General features: G+C 37.2%; 1 protein-coding gene across 1 annotated transcript in view; it reads right to left on the minus strand.

Moving 5' to 3' along the window:
• LOC123549445 (U3 small nucleolar RNA-associated protein 4 homolog) overlaps positions 1-22,618 on the minus strand; it is a 77,008-nt gene that overhangs the window by 35,617 nt on the left and 18,773 nt on the right. The window contains exons 8-11 of the mRNA XM_053546703.1: positions 21,614-21,689; positions 19,239-19,308; positions 13,469-13,636; positions 4,677-4,786 (exon numbers count right to left, since the gene is read on the minus strand). Coding sequence (XP_053402678.1) covers positions 4,677-4,786; positions 13,469-13,636; positions 19,239-19,308; positions 21,614-21,689 — 424 coding nt within the window. The remainder of the gene's footprint in view (positions 1-4,676; positions 4,787-13,468; positions 13,637-19,238; positions 19,309-21,613; positions 21,690-22,618) is intronic.

Consider the following 22,618-nt stretch of genomic DNA (forward strand, 5'->3'; position numbering starts at 1 on the left):
GGTTACAAGCAAAAGTTTACGGACGGACGGACGCACTGACGCACGGACGACGGACGCTGCGTGATCACAAAAGCTCACCTTGTCACTATGTGACAGGTGAGCTAAAAAAAGAGGCCAAAATATAACGGGCACCTGCGGCAAGTTAACATCGCGGAATGGCGGATTACCTCCCGTAGCAAAAATTACTCGGTGTGAAAAATGATAAAATATGTATATCTACGTGCAATTATAACAGTATTTAGCGCACTCTTTATGTTTAACGATAATTTTCCTGTAGATAAATACCAGTTTGATCAGCGTATATGGCTTTTTTGATAGAAAAATCTGGGAATGAATTTTTTCTTCGGTCTTTTTTCAAGGATTTCTCAAACATTATATGTTAAACACGTCATATACGTAATGTTCTGATCTTTAGACTAAAGAATCGGGCACATGTTCATTTTGGGAAATGCCATACTTTTCCACAATAAGCGTGTTTCTATTGGCCCTATAGCAAGGTCGGATTTCTGGAAAAAGTAAAAAAAAAAATCTCCCCTGATTTGCGGTGGCGTGATGGTTGCTATTGAAATTACAGCATACCCGCAAGATTCTGATGCCATAACTTTTGACAATATCTCCATGGATACAAACCTTCCCTAGATGACATGTATATTTAAGATGCTCTCTCCAATTCACAGTGCATATCCACATCAACGCACTCTTTGCGAAATTTGCTATAACGGTGGTTTCCTTGCGTCAGCACCGACCATTCTTTGCTATAAACAGTGCCCAGGTTGGTATGGGAGGCAAAAAATCGAGCTGCTATCCATGATCATAGGTATGCTGCTCAAAAATAAGTAGAGCACGGAACATTAGAATGTCTTTTCTATGTTTTGTAGTGTTTACTTTTTAATTATCAGCGATTTTGCTCGCAAACTCAATGAAATTTGTAGATGGTGTACTGACATGGAACACTAGCCCGACTTTTTCCACAGTCTTTAACCAGTTTTTGCTTTGATATAATATTTATCAAGCGCACTATTTGTATTCTTTATCAATATTCTTCCAAATAATAAAGAAAAATAGGCTGAAATGTAAATGGAATTTTTCAAAACCCCTTACTTTCGGTTTTGTCGGCGTATCGGCGGTCTCTCTGGAAACATTATAACTGAATTAATTTGGGGTGTAGATCTGACTTTTTATAACTGCCAACCTGTTTATAGCAAAGAATCGCCGGTGCCGACGCAAGAAACCGCTGATAAAGCATATTTCGCAGAGTCCACCGATATGGATATGCACCGTGCAATTGTGTATTAAATTTTAGTAACTATTTGAAATTCAATTCATTTTTATGCAACTTGTGTGGACAAGACATTTTGATTAACGATTTACAGCTGATTTCGAGATCAAAATATATAATTATACATAATATACAATCACAAATAAGGACGGTCCGACCAAATATATAAATATGCCTTTAAGCTTTAAAATGTTCTTAATAGTTGGTGTAAACAGAAGTAATCTGTATCAAGTGATTTTACAATTCAAACAATGAGAAAAATCTACTGCCGATTATTAGATTAGTAAATGATAATTATAAGACAAACTGTCAATTAATTTTCCCCCGAACCAAACATGTATAAATGCAAACTGACGATAAGTAATGAATTTTTCTACCATTCTATTTCAAGTAAATCACTGTTTTTTATCTTATTTTTTTATTATTATTATTTTTATCTTGTATTACTTTTATAAATAACATATCTCTTGAAAATATTTTCTTAGACATGCAAAAAGTATTACATTTCAGCACTGTATTTGCTAATTAATATTTAGAATAACACTGCACGAAAGATATTTTAACAGAATGTGAATCGGATCTATAGGATGTTGCTGCATATTTATAGAATTCCTACAGAAAATGGTACGATCGCCGCAAACTGATAAAGTTTCTCATACATTCACATCCACAACAGTGTCGAGGCACGGCAATGAAAAAATCATAATCTTACGATTATCAGTGGCGTTGCAAATCCTAAATAGTTGCTATTTTCACGTAAATCATGAACAATTTTTTTTAGTGTATTGAAACTAGTTATTGGATTTCAGAAATGTCACATGATCAAAACAAGTGCGTTCAGAATCATCACGTGATCAATCAAGCGTCTTTATTATTCTTACGCTTAAGTAGATCTATTATAATTTATATTTAAAATGCAGTTTAGTTTTCTTCAGATACAGTAAGTTATTGTTGTTAATATAAAATGTGTAGATCTATTTAATCATATCTGGATAAAAAAAAATTGCAATCCAATATTAAAGTAGTTTGTAAATACTTGGAACTTGTTTTCTTTGTGTTGTCAGGTTGGTCATAAGCTCGACAAGAAAATTGAAAGACGGTTTGTTAAATCTGGGGGCACTGCCCCCCAAAAATCTCTTTTTTTCATATATCAACTGTTTATGACCTTGCCCATGTCCTGTAAAAATATCAATATTATAGCAAGTCATTAAATGGATTTATAACAAAATGGTCAAAAAGTGCTAAGTGAAAACGATATACAATTTGAATGCGACACAATTCTAAGTGCCTTACGTTACTTGGCACTTTTTCGCACCAAACTATATCAAGTTTGGCACTCAGTATATGTACCAAGTGACAAATATTTTTCAATAATTGTGCCATTTAGTTATTTTTTTTTAAGTATGATATCATTATCAGTACCTGGTATAAAGGATTATTATTTGTTTTTGACAAACAGTTGATTTTTATTCTTCTTTTTATTCACTTGTTACTTTTCATAGTAAACATGTGGCTGTACACCAAGTATTGTTTACTGCGAAAAAGTGCTAAGTGACAGAATGCATTTAAAGTTCTTCAGATGAAATTGTCTGATCTTTTTTTTTATTTCAAACATTTGTCTCATTTGCTAAAGATTTTTTATCTAAATGAAGACAGGGAAAAGTATACATTAGTGAAATATAATTATTTGAACTCAAAAAAGTATTTCTATATGTACAACTGCACTAGTTCTGACTAACATGTTGTAAATCTTGCCTCTTGGGTCAGGTGTACAAATGAAACACCCCCTGATCCAAGCAGTATACTCGGTTGCAACAGCTTAGGGAGAATCTGATCGCATGAAGCCTGCCAAATACAATGACCTTATTGTTATTCCAGCAGCATGTCATGTGTTTTATGTGCTGCTACCACACAAAACAAAAAGTACATTACTACTTGTAATATATGAATACTAAAAACAATTGTGTAATTTAGCACACAACTAATATGAGGAAACTGACAAATCATCATATTTTATTTTCCTTTCGTAAATTAATTATTTATATTATATACAAATGAGTTCTGCAATAAACCCTACAAAAATACCATTTATTCAACTGAAGGTACAATCACCAATTTCTTGCTGGCAAATTGTTGTGTATTTGGACTTCCGACAGAATTTTTACTTTTTTTTGGAACCAGTATTTTCATCGTTATATAAAATTTCAGAAACCGGTCTGAAAATTAAACAAGAGCTGTCAATGGACAGCGCACTTGACTATTTTCAGTGCTTGATAGTATAATATAAGCAATGAGTAAAACTTTAACATTACAACAAGCATATTTTAAGTCGAAAAAGGGCTTAGAATTTTGTTGTGCTTACATTTTTGCCAATTTGTATCTATTTGGAGTGCTAAAAAGTTCTAAGTAACATTTTGTTTAAAATTTCTTTTCTGTCAGATATTTCTTTAAAAATTCCACTAGATTTAATTGTCACATTCAACCCTCGAATTATTTTAATAATAACAGCAATACAAGTGGGGTATATTTACATGTATGATATCAAGCCTATCAATGAAAAAGTTTAAAAATTAAGTACATAGGGATCAACTCAACTCTAAAACATACATAAAACCTGATCATCATTAAACATCTCCAAAAACTCCAGCTGGGTATAGAACTTATGGAACCAAGATAATATGCTCATAGACATTCTGACTAAATCTGATGAACACTGGATAAGAAGTGCCAACTTTATTTAGGGGTCAATTTTCGCAATTTTATGTAATTCAAGGACCATAACTAAACACTAACTGCGTGTATCCAGGTGGTCTTCAGACTTAGCTCAGATATTACATAATCATTAACCCTTAGCCTGCTAAAATTCTAAAATAGACTGGTCCATCATTCAATTTGGGCAATACCATTTATTATTCATAGGGGTGTTCACTGAAAATTTACTGACTTAATAGCGAACAGTGCAAACCATGATCAGACTGCACGGATGTGCAGGCTGATCTTTGTCTGCACTGGTCGCAAAGGCAAACCAACTGCCGCCAGCAGGCCAAAGGTTAAAACCCTGTTTAGTGAACACTGGATAAGAACTACTCAAGGCAGAAAACAGACACAGTTGCCAATTTTTGCAATTTTTAGTAATTCAAGGGTTATAACTCCGAAGCAACTTGGACAGTCTAACTGTTTATTGAGATATTATGCCAATAAGCATTGTAACGAATCTTAGATACGAACTGCGCAACTTAGAGCACAAACAACTTAAGTGGATGCTGCCCTTCCACCCGTCACATCTCCCCGCCCCCCTCCCCAAAGGTGACCACATAACACGTCCTATTTCACAGGTATATATTAAACAGAGGAGTTTTTTTATGAATCCTTTAACTGACAATCAAAGACTTTTTACCTGAGGAACAGCCGATATACGTTTCCATTTGTTTTCATGTGATTTTTGTCTGTGTCCACCCTCACTGCCTACAGCTGTCAAGCTAAACTGTATCAAGTTAGTGTCAACACCTGCAATAAACGAAAAAAGTGCCACTTTTACAGTACATATATGCAAAGATATACAAATGATGGTATTCCAACAAAATTACTGTTCACGCCCCCAATCCCCTCTCCTTCCCATTCTCCCAACAAACCTTTCTCATTTCTCATTCTTATAAAGGCTGACAAAATCTCTCCACTCCCATCCCCTACAAACCTGTATTGTTGTTTTTGCAACTTTTTAAAAAGGCAGTTTCACGTATGCAAATTAATTTGTCTAACTGACAATACATATTTTCTTTTTTAATTGATAATATTTTCTACCTTTTTCTTGCAAATTATAATGTGGAGCACTTTGTCTGTCCATATGAAAATGAGCTTTGGGGCTGACAGGTGTTTGAGTCTAGAACAGACTTTATCCTTAGCTTGACAATAGTATGCAAGCATTACATAAAAAGTTTTCTTTTGTCTTAACATTATGTATAGAAATGTCATGGATCTATGAACAAACAAGAGCTGTCACTAATGGTGACAAATGCCCCCGCAGCACCTTGACCTTTGACCTGGTGACCCCAAAGTCAGTAGGGGTCGTGTACTCAATAAGTACTATTAGCATGTAAAGTTTGAAGGTCCTGGGTGCAGTGGTTCCCGAGTAAAGTGCCTTCATGCAAAAAGTTGACGTTGTGACGAACGAACGAACTAACGGATGGACAGCTGAAAACTAATATGCCTCCCTTTGGGGGCATAAAAAGATTACAGTTGGGTCCTCGGAAAAGCCAAATTCTGCATCCCCGTATGCATAATTGGTCCCAGTATACGTGTTTAATGAAGCTTGGGGGTCACCAGATACAAGCTTCTGCATAGGGACGCAAGCTTCAACTCCATAACTAATTGTTTACAAACACCTGTGAATACACAAGGGTTGACACTCGGTAAATTCCAGGAGAGCAATATAAGTGGGCTGAGTCACCCGCTTGTCATCAACAGCCATGTATAGCCAATCAGCCTTCACCGCAAAACAGGATGGCATGTGTATGATCTATGCAAGTACACATGATTGTCAGCATGTTTGCATACGTGACAACCTCTGATTGTAAACCAATAGTTTATAAAGTGTTTGCAGTAACTTCGATTGTTTTCTCATGTACTAACAACAAGGCAGAATTAAAGAACATAGATTAGAACAAGAGGGCCATGATGGCCCTATATCGCTCACCTGTTATCATTGCACTTGAGGACAAGAAGGCCCTCAGAAAGAATATCTAAGTCCAAAGGACAGGAACAACATGGAAGAAATTTAACCAAAAAGAAAAAAAAAATCTTACAAGGTATAGATATGTCAAAATACACCTAAAAATATCTACTCTGCATGACCAATCATCCTATGAAGTTTCATCATTCTGGGTCAAGTGGTTCTCAAGTTACTGACCGGAAATGGTTTTCAATGTTCAGGCCCCTGTGACCCTGACCTTTCATAGAGTGACCCCAAAATCATTAGGGGTCATCTACTCTGCATGACCAATCATCCTATGAAGTTTCAACATTCTGGGTCAAGTGGTTCTCTAGTTATTGATCGGAAATGGTTTTCAATGTTCAGGCCCCTGTGACCTTGACCTTTGACAGAGTGACCCCAAAATCAATAGGGGTCATCTACTCTTCATGATCAATCATCCTATGAAGTTTCAACATTCTGGGTCAAGTGGTTCTCTAGTTATTGATCGGAAATGGTTTTCAATGTTCAGGCCCCTGTGACCTTGACCTTTGACAGAGTGACCCCAAAATCGATAGGGGTCATCTACTTTGCATGACCAATCATCCTATGACGTTTCAACATTCTGGGTCAAGTGGTTCTCTAGTTATTGATTGGAAATGGTTTTCAATGTTCAGGCCCCTGTGACCTTGACCTTTGACAGTGACCCCAAAATCTATAGGGGTCATCTACTTTGCATGTACAATCATCCTATGAAGTTTCAACGTTCTGGGTCAAGTGGTTCTCTAGTTATTGATCGGAAATGGTTTTCAATATTGGGGCCCCTGTGACCTTGACCTTTGACGGAGTGACCCCAAAAACGATAGGGGTCGTCTACTCCAGCAGCCCTACAACCCTATGAAGTTTGAAGGTTCTAGGTGGAATGGTTCTCCAGTTATTGCTCGGAAATGAAGTGTGACGTACGGACGGAAGGACGGATGGACGGACAGGGCAAAAACAATATGTCTCCTGGGGGAGACATAATAAAGCTGCTATTGTGCAGACAATGTCAAAATAGCTAATTCTGGCCCTTTCAGGGGCCATAACTCTGGAACCCATAATGGGATCTGGCCAGTTCAAGAAAGGAACCGTGATCTTATGGTGATACAAGTTGTGTGCAAGTTTGGTTAAAATAAAATCATAAATGAAACCACTACCGTGCAGACAAGAAATTGTTGACGCACGGACTGACGACGGACGAAGGGTGATCACAAAAGCTCATCTTGTCACTATGTGACAGGTGAGCTAAAAAGTGATAATTAGTCTTAATTATGAATCTTCGAGTAATTTTGACGAAACGCTTAAGTCTATTAGGACTGCAACTTCCCATAACTGCCACTTAAAATTGCTAGTGAGAACCTTGTACAGTATCCTGACAACAGTTTCATTACTCTCAAATTCAACATTGGAACTGTGTTCAAATTATCCCTTACATTTAAAATATATTTATTATATGAGCCGCGCCATGAGAAAACCAACATAGTGGCTTTGCGACCAGCATGGATCCAGACCAGCCTGCGCATCCACGCAGTCTGGTCAGGATCCATGCTGTTCGCTTTTAAAGCCTATTGGAATTGGAGAAACTGTTAGCGAACAGCATGGATCCTGACCAGACTGCGCGGATGCGCAGGCTGGTCTGGATCCATGCTGGTCGCAAAGCCACTATGTTGGTTTTCTCATGGCACGGCTCATATATTTGTATAGCAAATGTAGTATCTTAAAACTGCACTGATGTGCTCAAAGGATATTTCATACACTTGAATATTTTTGTGGTAAAACAAAAAAAACATGGAGAATCCCCTACAGAAGACAAAAGTGCTAAATCAAAATTTTAATGTTTGTTGTTGATGTTGACATAGCTATGGTTGAATTTAAGCCTAGTTTAACCCTTAGCCTGCTGCAGGCGAATTTAACAGCCTTTGCAAACAGCTTGGAACCAGATCAGACGCCGATTAAATCGGCGTCTGATCAGGTTCCAAGCTGTTTGCTACTCTGACAATATTTCTTCCAATTTTGGAGCAAATTGAATGAACTTAACAATTTTAGCAGACGACATTTCCAGCAGACGACAATTTACCTAGCATGCTAAAGGTTAAGCCCTGAATTATTTAAGATTCTTCTGTTGAATCTAATGAAAGAGTCTGTCATCACCTGCTGATCAGAAGTTCCAATTTTATTTAAGAAATTATATATAAAATGTGGGGACATAAATTTAGAGTGAAATGTGGGGACATGAATTTAGAGTAAAATGTGGGGACATTAATCTAGAGTGAAATTTGGGGACTTAAACTTTATAAAATGTGGGGACATTAATTTAGAGTAAACTGCGAGGACATAAATTTAGAGCGAAATGTGGGGACATGAATTTAGAGTAAATGTGGGGACATTAATTTAGAGTAAAATGTGGGGACTTAAATTTAAAATAAAATGTGGGGATATTAATTTAGAGTAAAATGTGGTGGCACAAATTTAAGGTAAAATATGGGGACATTATTTTAGAGTAAATTGCGGAGACATAAATTTAAAGTAAAATGTGGAGACATAAATTTAGAGTAAAATGTGGGGACATAAAATTGTGGATTTCAAAGGTTAAAGATAACAAGAGGGCCATGAAGGCCCTGTATAACTCACCTGACCTATTGACCTAAAGATCATCAAGGTTAACATTAACATTCATTAAGATATGGACATAAATGTGGCCTCTAAAGTGTTAACTAGCTTTTCCTTTGATTTGACCCGGTGACCTAGTTTTTGACCCCACATGACTAAGATTCAAACATGACCTAAAAATCAACAAGATTTAACATTCTGACTAAGATTCATGAAGATATAGTTAGAGTGTTAACAAGCTTTTCCTTTGATTTGACCTAGTGACCTAGTTTTTGACCCCACCTGACCCAGATTTTATTGTGACCTATAGATCATCAAGATTAACATTCTGACCAAATTTCATTAAGATATTGTCATAAATGTGGCCTCTACAGTGTGAACAAGCTTTTCCTTTGATTTGACCTGGTGACCTAGTTTTTGATCCTACATGATCCAGATTCAAACTGGACCTTGAGAACATCAAGATTAACATTCCGACCATGTTTCATGAAGATATAGTCATAAATGTGGCCTCTACAGTGTTAAGAAGTTTTTCCTTTGATTTGACCTGGTGGCCTAGTTTTTGACCCCAGATAACCCAATATCGAACTCGTCCAAGATTTTATTGAAGATAATATTCTGACCAAGTTTCATTAAGATTAGGCCAAAATTGTGACCTCTAGAGTGTTAACAAGCTTTTCCTTTGATTTGGCCTGGTGACCTTGTTTTTGACCCCAGATGACCCAATATCGAACTCATCCAAGATTTTTTTTAGGATAACATTCTGACTAAGTTTCATTAAGATTGGGCCAAAACTGTGACCTCTAGAGTGTTAACAAGCTTTTCCTTTGATTTGGCCTGGTGACCTTGTTTTTGACCCCAGATGACCCAATATCGAACTCATCCAAGATTTTATTGAGGATAACATTCTGAACAAGTTTCATTAAGACTGGGCCAAAATTGTAACCTCTAGAGTGTTAACAGTCAAACTGTTGATGACGACGCCGACGGACAGACAGACGACGGACACAGGGCGATCACAAAAGCTCATTCGTGCTCAGGTGAGCTAAAAATACTGCAGACAGATGTGACGACAAAATCAAAGGAAATATTCCAAGATGAACTGATTTCACAGCACACTCTGGAGTCAGTGGTGTAATGGTTACAATGCTGGCGAAGCAGGTTAGACATTCTGACTAGAGTCTACTGCTGAGTGAATAACTTAACCTTTGGCCTGCTAAATTTCTAAAATGGACTGGTCTATCATTCAATTTGGGATGTACCATTTATAATTTGAAGGGATGTTCAACGAAAATTTACAGACTGAACAGTGAACAGTGCAGACCATGATCAGGCTGATCTTGGTCTGCACTGGTTGCAAAGGCAAAATCACTTGCTGCCAGCAGGCTAAAGATTAAATTGGTACTGTTTCCAAATGAATACTGGGGAAGTAAATAAGTACGACATCCATGCTGGGCACATCTGGAAATAAGATATTCCATCCATTCCATATGGGGATTTTCATCTACGGTACTACCTACGCTAAATAAGAAATCGCTACCTTTCTTTCTCTACATTGTGCTTGTCAATGCATAAGGTCAATTTTTTTTTTATACACAAACCATTACAAATATGTGGAAATGACTACATTCTGCATGTGCTATATTCATACTTATTAAAGAAGTCAATTCTCTGATTTTACATTATCGAGAAATTAATTTCCCACAGGAGACATTCCTTTTATAATACTTCCTTGTCTGACTTAAAATTCTGTCTGCAGGTCTGACAAAACAATTTTTTATCTTTCTATTACAGCACATACAGCAGATAGATTTCAATCAATAAAATACCAACTATAATTGACGCCAATGTACTGAGAAGTTTCTCCTAGACTTTGTTAAAAGGACTGTTATATCTATCTGTCTGTCTAGGGTTACATGAGTTCAGTTTCTGATGAAGTACATTATGTATCCTACATAGCAATCATCTAGATAATTTAGTGATATTATAATAGCAAAGAAATAATTCATTCCTTATCAAGTTAATGACAACAAGAGCTGTCCTCAAGACAGCATGTTCCACTATTCGGCGATTTGACAGTAAAATGAATTTATGTCTCAATAAGAGACCTCTAGTTTATAAGGAAGATACACCAAGATATAAAAAGACCCTACTACCCAGAGGGGTTAAAGGTCAAGTATGGAAGGGGTACTGAGTGACATTCTTTATTTTGATGGAATTAAATTATATCAGAAAAAAATGTCCAAGAAACTACCTGAACATAAAGTATAAAGACTTTGCTAAACTCAAATTATATTTCTATTTATTTTTTATTCATTTTTATTTTATCTTATTTATTTATTTTATTTATTATTATAGCAGATGATGATGACAAAGATACATTTTAAGTTTCAAGTCATTATCTTATATTGTACTAAAGTTATATCCAGAAAGCAGATTGCCAAAAAACTTTAAGTATGAAAGGGGCATAATTCTGTCAAAAATACCATTAGAGTTATGAAGGTTGTAACCACACATGCAGATGATGATTATAAAGAAAGTTTTTAATTTCAAGTCATTATATTTTAAAGTACCAAAGATATGTCTATAAACGAAGCTTTCGAAAAAAATTTAACATGAAAATAATTCCAAGTATAACAACTTGGTGACCTTGACTTTGGGTATAATGGGCCCAGCCCCTGCACATATTTTGTTTGTATGCTGGACAATGTTTATGTGAACTTACAGTAAGATGTAAGCAATAGTAACAAAGATATGACAGAAAAACAAAGGTTGCCGAAAAGCTTTAACCTTAAAAATAACCTAAGTAACCTAACCTAACAGATGTGCAGGCTGATCATGATCTACACTGGTTGCAAAGGCAGAATTGATTGTGTCCAGCATGATAAGGGGTAATCTGGTGTTTCAAGAAAATCTACATTAATAAATTTCAAAGTTATCAATGACTGCAGTCCAATGCTGTTTTGATCTCTGCTAGCAGATTTTCAAGAAAAATTCATTATTACTGAATGCCAAAGGTCATGGCTGCCAATACCTATATTATATACCTATGGATTTTCTGTCTGAAAAACAACATGTATTTCACTAACATATATAAAACTCCATATTCAACTCCCATGATATGTAGAAAAAGATTCAATGATTGAACTACTTGTCAAATATGACGTCAGAAATTATGTAATGATGGCGTTTTAATGTTCCTTTTATCAAACAAGGAGCTGCGTTCAATAAACGCTTGATGCCCCTGGTGGCATCATTGTCGATACAAAGCAACCTAAGTCCAAAACAAGGTCAAGGTCAAACTGAGGTCAGGTGATGTTTGAAGATGAGGAATGGTCAAAGGTTACATCTGTATTAGTATCAATTCATTCTTGTAAGCGGTATTGATGCTAGACGAAAATGTCCCATTTGGTTAACCAACAGATGGCCCATATAAAGCAACCTAAGTCCAAAATGAGGTCAAGGTCAAGGTCAAACTGAGGTCAGGTGATGTTTGAAGATGAGGAATGGTCACAGGTTTTATCTGTATTAGTATCAATTCATTCTTGTAAGCGGTATTGATGCTAGATGAAACGGTCCCATTTGGTTAACCAAGAGAAGGCCCATATAAAGCAACCTAAGTCCAAAATGAGGTCAAGGTCAAACTGAGGTCAGGTGATGTCTGAAGATGAGGAATGGTCACAGGTTACATCTGCATTAGTTTGTTTGTTTTGGGTTTAATGCCGTTTTTCAACAGTATTTCAGTCATGTAACGGCAGGCATTAACACACCAGTTTCCGAGATTCTGTACCAGTCAACTGTTTCTCGCAAGTAATGCAACTTCCCCATGATCAGAGCTGGAGACTATGATTTCAGACACAATGCGTTAAATCAAAGTCACGAGAACATACGCCCGCCGAGGATTGAACTCATGACCCGATCGAGACCGACGCTTACCTACATCGCAATTAGTATCAAAGTCATTCTATAAGGGGTATTTGATGCTAGTACGAAACGGCTCCTATTTGTTAACCTCGTAAGGCGACAGATGGACAATTTACTATATGCTCCGCATCAGTAGATGCCGGGCATTAAAATGCACCATTTCAAACAAAATTAAAAGTCAAAAGTCAATTTGCAGAAATACACTAACAAGACTGACAACTGATATGGATGGTTACATACGAATGATCTGATCGACCAATATGCAAAAAATATACCCTCCTTCTTCGAGGAATACTAATATGTATCTGTATATAACAAAGAGTTATTAAAACTGTATCTTGAACTGCAATATTTGGCTCTTGTGGAGTTAGCCAGGCTGGATCACGCTCTGCAAAGGCGCCTTGTGGGATCCTGGCCTGGCAAAACCACACAAGCCAAAACACATGTGCAGTCAAGTTACTGTTTTTAAAGAATCAACGCAATGTGAAATATACACCCCGAAATATGCTTTGAACCTAAGTGTGACTTGACTTGAAGCGAGCTCATCTAAACAAGCGCTCGAAGCCCATCCAGTGGTGGTGAACATTTGTGTCAACTTCTTAAAATCCCTCAAACATTCAAGAGTTACAGAGCAACGACAAGTCTTAGACCTTTGACTATGTGTGACTTACCTTGAAGCAACATCAAAACAGCGCTTGAGTCGTCTCAAATGTGGGACATTTTGCTAGTCTTCAAAATCCTTCAAGAGTCAAGAGTTACAGATCGGACACGAAATTGCCAACAGACTGATGGACAGACAAATTGCTAATGGACAGATGGACGAGCGTTTAATAACGCTATTAAATCAAATATCAGCTTACTGTTTAGATAAAGCTGCATCTGTATGATATTGCATTCTTTAACATTTTGAAACACAGGTAAAGTCTTACCTCCAGTAACAATCGATTTATTTATTATTTGTACAGCCCGAACATCATGTGTATGCTGGTTGTGAACCAACGTCCCGATCCAGTCCCGCAATAAGTTTCCAAGTGCGGCTATAGTTAAACTGACGAACTCGAGTCTATACGACGATACAAGTTGTCTCAGTGTGTGTCCTACGCAAGCAATAAACATCCGCCATTGTGACTCTGTATCTCTACAAGTAATGCTAAAAATATAAAGATTATGTAGACGATTATGTAGACCAGTACCTCTAGGAGACAACTTTGAGGACAGACCCTTGTTTGTTGTACAAAGTTTATAGCTCTGAAGAAGTTAATTAAGAAACTAGATGTGTGTCCCTAGGACACAGGTACCCTCACCACCCCCTCCCCCCACCCCCACTCCTGTCACTGTACATGGTTTTATGACTCAAGGTTAAACATTTTTTTAAGATGTCTGCAACACAAACTTTTAAGAACTTTATGTGTATTTTTCACTTAACAATAATTCTGGCCTAGCTGTGTAAAATCCCAAAAGAGAACACTCAGTGCAAAATTTCAATGGCTATAAAACAATCCTCTAATGTTTTATGACTCTAGGTCCAGTGCATTTTGACATACATGCAGCACAAACTTCTATTTTTTGACTAAGTCAAGGGCCCTAACTCTGGTCTTGCAAAGTGAATAACAAAACAAAACTAGAAATGTGTCCATGGGACACAGATGCCCCAACTACATGACAAAGAACACAGATCAACTTGGAAGGTTTGAAGAAATCTAAAATAAAAAATGAACAAAAAAAAAAAATTTGCGGGGGGTGGGGGGGGGGCAAACCCCAGGTGCACAACTGCACATGCTGACCAACATTCCTGTAAACTTTGACCCCAGGTGTACAACTGCACATGCTGACCAACATTCCTGTAAACTTTGGTGACTCTAGGTCAAATACTTTTGGAGCTACACACGACACTACATTAAAATGACCAATTTATAACTAAGTCAAGGGCCATAACTCCTACATGACTGAATGAATCCAGATGCGAAACCCCAGGTGCACAACTGCACATGCTGACCAACATTCCTGTAAACTTTGGTGACTCTAGGTCAAATACTTTTGGAGCTATGCACGACACAACATTAAAATGACCAATTTTTAAGTAAGTCAGGGGCCATAACTCCTACATGACTGAATGAATCTGGATGCGAAACCCCAGGTGCACAACTACACATACTGACCAACATTCCTGTAAAGTTTTGTGACTCTACGTCAAATACTTTTGGAGCTAGGCACGACACAACATTCTCAGAAGGACGGACGGAAGTTCCCACAGATGGACCTTTACTGGGTATTTCTTTTGTTAACAAGAGCTGTCTCCATAGGATGACACATGCCGCCGATGACACTTTGAATGAATAGTTATGGCCGATGTTAGAGTTTAGGACCTTTGACCTACGGACCTGGGTCTTGCACGCGACACGTCGTCTAACTGTGGTACACATTCATGCCCAATAATTTTAAAATCCATGCATGAATGACAAAGATATGGACCGGACACGCCCATCAATGCACTATCATAAAATATGACCTTTAACGTCTAAGTGTGACCTTGACCTTTGAGCTACGGACCTGGGTCTTGCGCGCGACATGTCGTCTTACTGTGGTACACATTCATGCCAAGTTATTTGAAAATCCATCCATGGATGACAAAGATATGGACCGGACACGAATGCACTATCATGAACAAGAGCACCGCCTTGCGGGTGCTGACGCTCATCTGATTTTTTTTGTATAACAGAAATATTGTCCTACCCATGATTTTCTGTCTAAAAAGGGCCATCATTCTTGCAAAAAGCAGGATAGAGTTATGTTTCTTGATGTACAGTGTCCACTTATGATGGTGAAAAACTGTTGCAAGTTTTAAAGCAATAGCTTTGATAGTTTATGAGAAAAGTTGACTTAAACAAAATACTCAACCAAGAAAATGATTTTCTAAGTCCAAAAGGGGCAATAATTATCGCAAAAAGTAGGATGGAGTTATGTTGCTTGCTGTACAGGGTCAGCTTATGATGGTGAACAAGTGTTGCAAGTTTCAAAGCAATAGTTTTGATAGTTTAAGAGAAAAAGTTAACCTAAAAATCTGATATTTTCTAAGTCCAAAAGGGGCCATAAATCTTGCAAAAAGCAGGATAGAGTTATGTTTCTTGCTGTACAGGGTCAGCTTATGATGGTGAACAAGTGTTGCAAGTTTTAAAGCAATAGCTTTGATAGTTTAGGATAAAAGCTGACCTAAACATAAAACTTAACCAAGAAAACTGATTTTCTAAGTCCAAAAGGGGCAATAATTCTTGCAAAAAGCAAGATGGAGTTATATTTCTTGATGTACAGGGTCTGCTTATGATGGTGAACAAGTATTCCAAGTTTCAAAGCAATAGCTTTTATAGTTTAGGAGAAAAGTTGACCTAAACATAAAACTTAACCAAGAAATCTGATATTTTCTAAGTACAAAAGGGGCCATAAATCTTGCAAAAAGCAAGATGGAGTTATGTTTCTTGCTATACAGGGTCAGCTTATGATGGTGAACAAGTATTCCAAGTTTCAAAGCAATACCTTTGATAGTTTAGGAGAAAAGCTGACCTAAACATAAAACTTAACCAGGCAACGCCGACGCCGACAACCGCTCAAGTGATGACAATAACTCATCATTTTTTTTCAAACAAGAGGACCATGATGGTCCTGAATCGCTCACCTCTTCCCACATGACCCAGTTTTGAGTATGACGTCGTTTTTTCCATTATTTGACATAGTGACCTAGTTTTTGAGCTCATGTGACCCAGTTTTGAACTTGACCTAGATATTATCAAGATAAAAATTCTGACCAATTTTCAAGAAGATCCATTGAAAAATATGGTCTCTAGAGAGGTCACAAGGTTTTTCTATTATTTGACCTATAATTGACCTAGTTTTCGAAGGTACGTGACCCTGTTTTGAATTTTACCTAGATATCATCAAGGTGAACATTCTCACTAATTTTCATGAAGATCTCATGAAAAATATGGCCTCTAGAGAGGTCACAAGGTTTTTCTATTTTTATACCTACTGGCCTAGTTTTTGATCGCATGTGACCCAGTTTCGAAACTGACCTAGACATCATCAAGGTGAACATTCAGATCAATTTTCATGAAGATCCATTGAAAAATATGGCCTCTAGAGAGGTCAAAAGATTTTAATAATTTTAGACCAACTGACCTAGTTTTTGACTGCAGCTGACCCAGTTTCAAACTTGACCTAAATATCATCAAGATAAACATTCAGACCAACATTCATACAGATCCCATGAAAAGTATGGCCTCTAGAGAGGTCACAAGGTTTTTTTATTATTTGACCTACTGGCCTAGTTTTTTAAGGCACGTGACCCAGTTTCAAACTTGACCTAGATATCATCAAGTTGAACATTCTGACCAATTTTTATGAAGATCCATTCACAAGTATGGCCTCTAGAGAGGTCACAAGGTTTTTCTATTTTTAGACCTACTGACCTAGTTTTTGACCGCACATGACCCTGTTTCAAACTTGACCTAAATATCATCAAGATGAACATTCAGACCAACTTTCATACAGATCCCATGAAAAATATGGCCTTTAGAGAGGTCACAAGGTTTTTTCTATTATTTGACCTACTGACCTAGTTTTTGATGGCATGTGACCCACTTTCAAAATTGACCTAGATATCATCAAGATGAACATTCAAACCAACTTTCATACAGATCCCATGAAAAATATGGCCTATAGAGAGGTCACAAGGTTTTTCTATTATTTGACCTACTGACCTAGTTTTTCAAGGCACGTGACCCAGTTTCGAACTTGACCTAGATATCATCAAGATGAACATTCTGACCAATTTTCAAGAAGATCTCATGAAATATATGGCCCCTAGAGAGGTCACAAGGTTTTTCTATTTTAAGACCTACTGACCTAGTTTTTGACCGCACGTGATCCAGTTTCGAACTTGACCTAGATATCATCAAGATGAACATTCAGACCAACTTTCATACAGATCCCATGAAAAATGTGGCCTTTAGAGAGGTCACAAGGTTTTTCTATTATTTGACCTACTGACCTAGTTTTTCAAGGCACGTGACCCGGTTTCGAACTTGACCTAGATATCATCAAGATGAACGTTCTGACCAATTTTCATGAAGATCTTGTGAAATATATGGCCTCTAGAGAGGTCACAAGGTTTTCCTATTTTTAGACCTACTGACCTAGTTTTTGATGGCACGTGACCCAGTTTCGAACTTGATCTAGATATCAAGGTGAACATTCTGACCAATTTTCATGAAGATCTTGTGAAATATATGGCCTCTAGAGAGGTCACAAGGTTTTTCTATTTTTAGACCTACTGACCTAGTTTTTGAAGGCACGCGACCCAGTTTCGAACTTGACCTAGATATCATCAAGATGAACATTCTGACCAACTTTCATAAAGATCCCACGAAAAATGTGGCCTCTAGAGTGGTCACAAGCAAAAGTTTATGGACGGACGGACACACGCACGGACGACGGACACCGCGCGATCACAAAAGCTCACCTTGTCACTTTGTGACAGGTGAGCTAAAAATCAGATGAGCTAAAAATGACCTTTAACGTTTAAGTGTGACCTTGACCTTTGAGCTACGGACCTGGGTCTTGCACGCGACACGTCATCTTACTGTGGTACACATTCATGCAAGTTATTTGAAAATCCATCCATGGATGACAAAGATATGGACCGGACACAAATGCACTATCATAAAAAATTGCGGACAGACTGACAGACCGACAGACGGTTCAAAAACTATATGCCTCCCTTCGGGGGCAAAAAAAGTACCCAATATGCAACAAAAAGTACCTAATAAACACTACGGAATGAATAGAATTTACCGTTACCTATTGTTCTCTGTACCCAACAAATGTTCATTCTGGGCTCGGATGGAAGGAAGGACGGACGGACAAGGGCAAATCTATATCCCCCCCCCCCCCCCCAAAGTGGGGGCATAAAAAACTCAGGTGCACAAATTCACATTATGGATATTCCTACATGATTTCAAGACTCTAGGTGAAATTTTTTTTAAGATATATGCAACACAAGCACTTTATGTGTAGGTTTCACTAAGTCAAGGACTGTAACTCCAATCTGGCTGCGTGAAATCCCAAACAGAACACCAGGTGCGCAACTTCACATGCTATTTAACAATCCCCTAATGTTTTATGACTCTAAGTCAAATACTTTTTGAGATACATGTGACACAAACTTGTATCTCATTTATGCATATTTTTGACAATCAAGAACCATAACTCTGGTCTGACTGATAAAAATCCAGAACAAAATCCCATGTGCACAACTTCACACGCTGAATAATATTCTTTTGATGTTTCATGACCCTATGTCATATACTTCTTGAGATATGTGTGACACAACTTTTATGCCTTTTTATGCATATTTTTTTACTAAGTCAAGGGCCATAACTCTGGTCTGATTGAGTGATATCTCTGACAAAACCCCAGATGCACAATATCACATGCTGAATAATATTCCTGTAATGTTTCATAATACCGGGTCAAATACTTTTTGAGATACATGCGACACAAACTTATGCCTGTTTTATGCCTAGTTTTAACTAAGTCAAGGGCCATAACTCTGATCTGACTGTGTGAGACCCAAATTAAAACCCCTGGTGCACTGCTTCTCGTGCTGAATAACAATCCTGTGAGGTTTGATGACTCTGGGTCAAATACTTCTTGAGATATGAATATAGTCCATATTAGAATTTACAATGAAACTGATTTTTGGGGAGATGGTTGCCAGCTAAGAATACAAAATTTATCTAAATAATATGTTCAAAGTCAGTGTCTTTGTATTTCATATTCTAAGTAAATTTGCTCTCAATGACTTGTGGCATGTACCTCTATATTAACACATGGGTTTCAAAAAAAAAAATCACCACATCAACAGTTCACAGCTGTGCTGAAAGCATTGATTTTCATTTTCACCTTTTCAAGCTAGAATAAAAATGCAGACAGTTCAATATCTATATTCTTTGCAGTAGTTTATTCAGTGCAACTAGTTGGAAGTGTTGGCTACATGTAAACAGATTTACCAAGACAAACTGTTTAAGGTTTTGAGTTACAGCAGCTAACCGAACACCCATACAGTTTGGCAATGCAATTCATTTTGCAGATGAAACTTTTCTTTCTTTTAAAATTTATTTTTGTTAAGTCATCAGATGATGCAGATGAAACTTAATTAAAAACAAATTCATCATATTTCTATATCAAGTCCATTGGTTTTTGCTAATTTTTTGGAGAAGAAACCATTGTTTGCTCTGTGGTATTTTTCTCTGTATTTCCAAAGAACACCAATCATTTTTTTATACATTGATTATTTCACAAAATTATTTAAGCCATAAGTTTTTCAACCTGTGTCATTAATAATATGATATTCTATTTTTGACATAATAGAAAATAATTGTGTAAATTTTTGTTCAATCAGCACTTAAAATAAACATAATAGCCTCCAAGAACTTATTTGCAGGTTTTTAACCTAATAGATAATTACAACAAACAATAGGATGACAAATATTAACATGAGGTAAAGTGGCATAAAGGTTTGACACACAAAACCAAGAGGTCGTGGCTCAACCCTTTAAAAAGCAGAATTATGAATTCTGTGCTGTTTAGAAACCCCAAGAGGCTCTCAGCTAATTCTGCCCAATTTTTATTTAAACTCCAAAGTTTAAATAAAAATATATTTAAAACTTGGTATCTCAAATTCCAAGGGATCAAGCGTTGTAGTTCGAGATCACCTAAATTTGACTAAAAATGATATTTTCTGCATACGTTTTCGTAACGGGACTTGAAAATAAGTTAACCTTTAGCCTGCTGGCGGCAAGTGATTCTGCCTTTGCGACCAGTGCAGACCAAAATCAGCCTACACATCCATGCAGGTTTATCATGTTCTGCACTGTTCGCTATTCAGTCAGTAAATTTTCAGTGAACATCCCTTCGATTAATAAATGGTACTGCCCAAACTGAATGATGGACCAGTCCATTTTAGAAATTTAGCATGGTAAAGGTTAAAGATAGCAGGAAGTTTTAGAAACGAGGTCAAGATATTGAGTTTCCGCTATATATAGAACATGATATTTACCATCTTACTTTGTTTGTGGGACGCACATTTTAATACACATAACATAACAACATGCACAACTATTCGGAACTGTTAAACGAGATATTAGTTTTATACATGATACTTTTTAATGAAGGTGCTGTATGTATGGAAGGGGCAGAGTGTGGGGTGATGGTGATAAAAAGAAACCATAAGAGACAACATGTAATATAATAAGTAAGTGTAAGAAATATAGGAAAAATTAATTTTCTTTAGGGGGTGGGGGGAGGGGGTGCAGGGGGGAGTTAAATCAACCGATGTATTGTAAATCTAAGAAATAGGTCAGTATAAGAAATCTAATACGAGTCTGGTTTTGGTGGAGGTTTGGAGCCAGCAGGTGTGTGGGTGAATCTAAGAAACAATATGAGATGTAAGTTAGTGTGAGGTACGTTCTTTTTTGTGGTGCGGGGGGGAGGGGGGTATAAGGGGGCTTAAGAAGGTGTAATGGGGGGGGGGGGGGAAGAGAGGTCATAGTATGATAAATAAGTTTAACTGAGAAGTGTCCCATAAAACCAACACCTTCGATATCTGACGTAAGGGACGTTGACCTGTCCCTTAACCAAATGACGTCTGCCTCTTACTAAGATCAATCCTTATCTACGGTTTGACAATTATATGGGTAGCAGAAGGTATGATGAAATTGAGAAGCTTGCAATACAAGTTTAACAAGCACTATTACAACATTTTGTATAAGTGACCTTGACCTTTAGGATACCTGACCCTAAACTGTCTTACCAAGACCAACCCTTACGTGGAGTTTGATGATAATAGGGATGGTAGTTAAGAAGATATAGTGAAACTGGGAAGCGTGACATAAAACTCTTAACTTGAATGCAATGGTAACAGCGACCCCCGGCGGCAATGCCAGTAGTAGTGCAAGTACAAAAGCCTTCCTTATTCTTCCAATTGTCGCGCTAAAAATAGACATTCAATTGCTAAAGTCTACCTTTATCAGTGTGCCTTGTTTACCATTCCAGAAGCTTGTTTTTCCCCTAGAGTCTCCGCTTACAATCGTCATGTCGCTGAAAACAAATTAACACATTCATTTATGAAATAGTAGACAAACCTTGCCCCAACTGTTTATTTTTTACTATGTAATGCTGAATTTCAAGAACTTAAAATCAATAATAGAGAACTGCCTACGTAATAACTTGATATATAATATGTCTAACTAATCAGTTTGTATTTAATGTTTTGCATAAGAGGAGAATTATGTCTGTCTGTTAGACTGTGATGTGAAATTGGTGTGTGCACGTGTTGAGGTATGTGTGTGGTGGACAGGGGGTGGGGGTGAGGTTGGACACTTCTAACATGCCATACTACACTGAAAACAATATTCCCAAGGAATTATCCTTAAAATATCTTTACAATCTAAATTCTTAAAAGCATGTGCATGTGTTCCTGTTCAGCGTCTTTTTCAACAATTTTTCAGTCATGTAAACAATGGTATCTACTTGTAGCAATGAGCGCAATGCCCAACTTCATAGAGCTGCCTCACAGAAATATCTCGCCTCAGACATCTGACATGATACCCCACCCAGTCACATTATACTGACACCGGGCTGACCAGTCCCAGGAGTACTATCCTCTTAATGCTGAGCATCAAGTGAGGAAGCCGTTAGTACCATTTTTCACATCTTTAGTATGACGCTGCCAGGCAGCAAACCCACTACCCCCTGCACTCAAGGCATGCACTTTACCACTATGCAACGGAGTTGGTTTAAAGTTCTTAAGAAATTCCATGTTTTGAGCAATGACTAAGGAAAGCAACTCAAATAAATAACTCTACAAAAGCTTGATTAGATTGCTTCCCTTTGTCCACTGATCATAAAACTATCATCAACAGAAGAAGAAAAGTCCTAATAAAATCATAATGTGATATTTTTTCTTTACATGCTGCCTGACTTACTCAATGTAGCCTGACTTATTAAAGTACAGATGTAAGAGCTGT

The sequence above is a fragment of the Mercenaria mercenaria genome, chromosome 6 (genome assembly GCF_021730395.1).
Source record: "Mercenaria mercenaria strain notata chromosome 6, MADL_Memer_1, whole genome shotgun sequence".
Taxonomy (NCBI): Eukaryota; Metazoa; Mollusca; class Bivalvia; order Venerida; family Veneridae; genus Mercenaria; species Mercenaria mercenaria.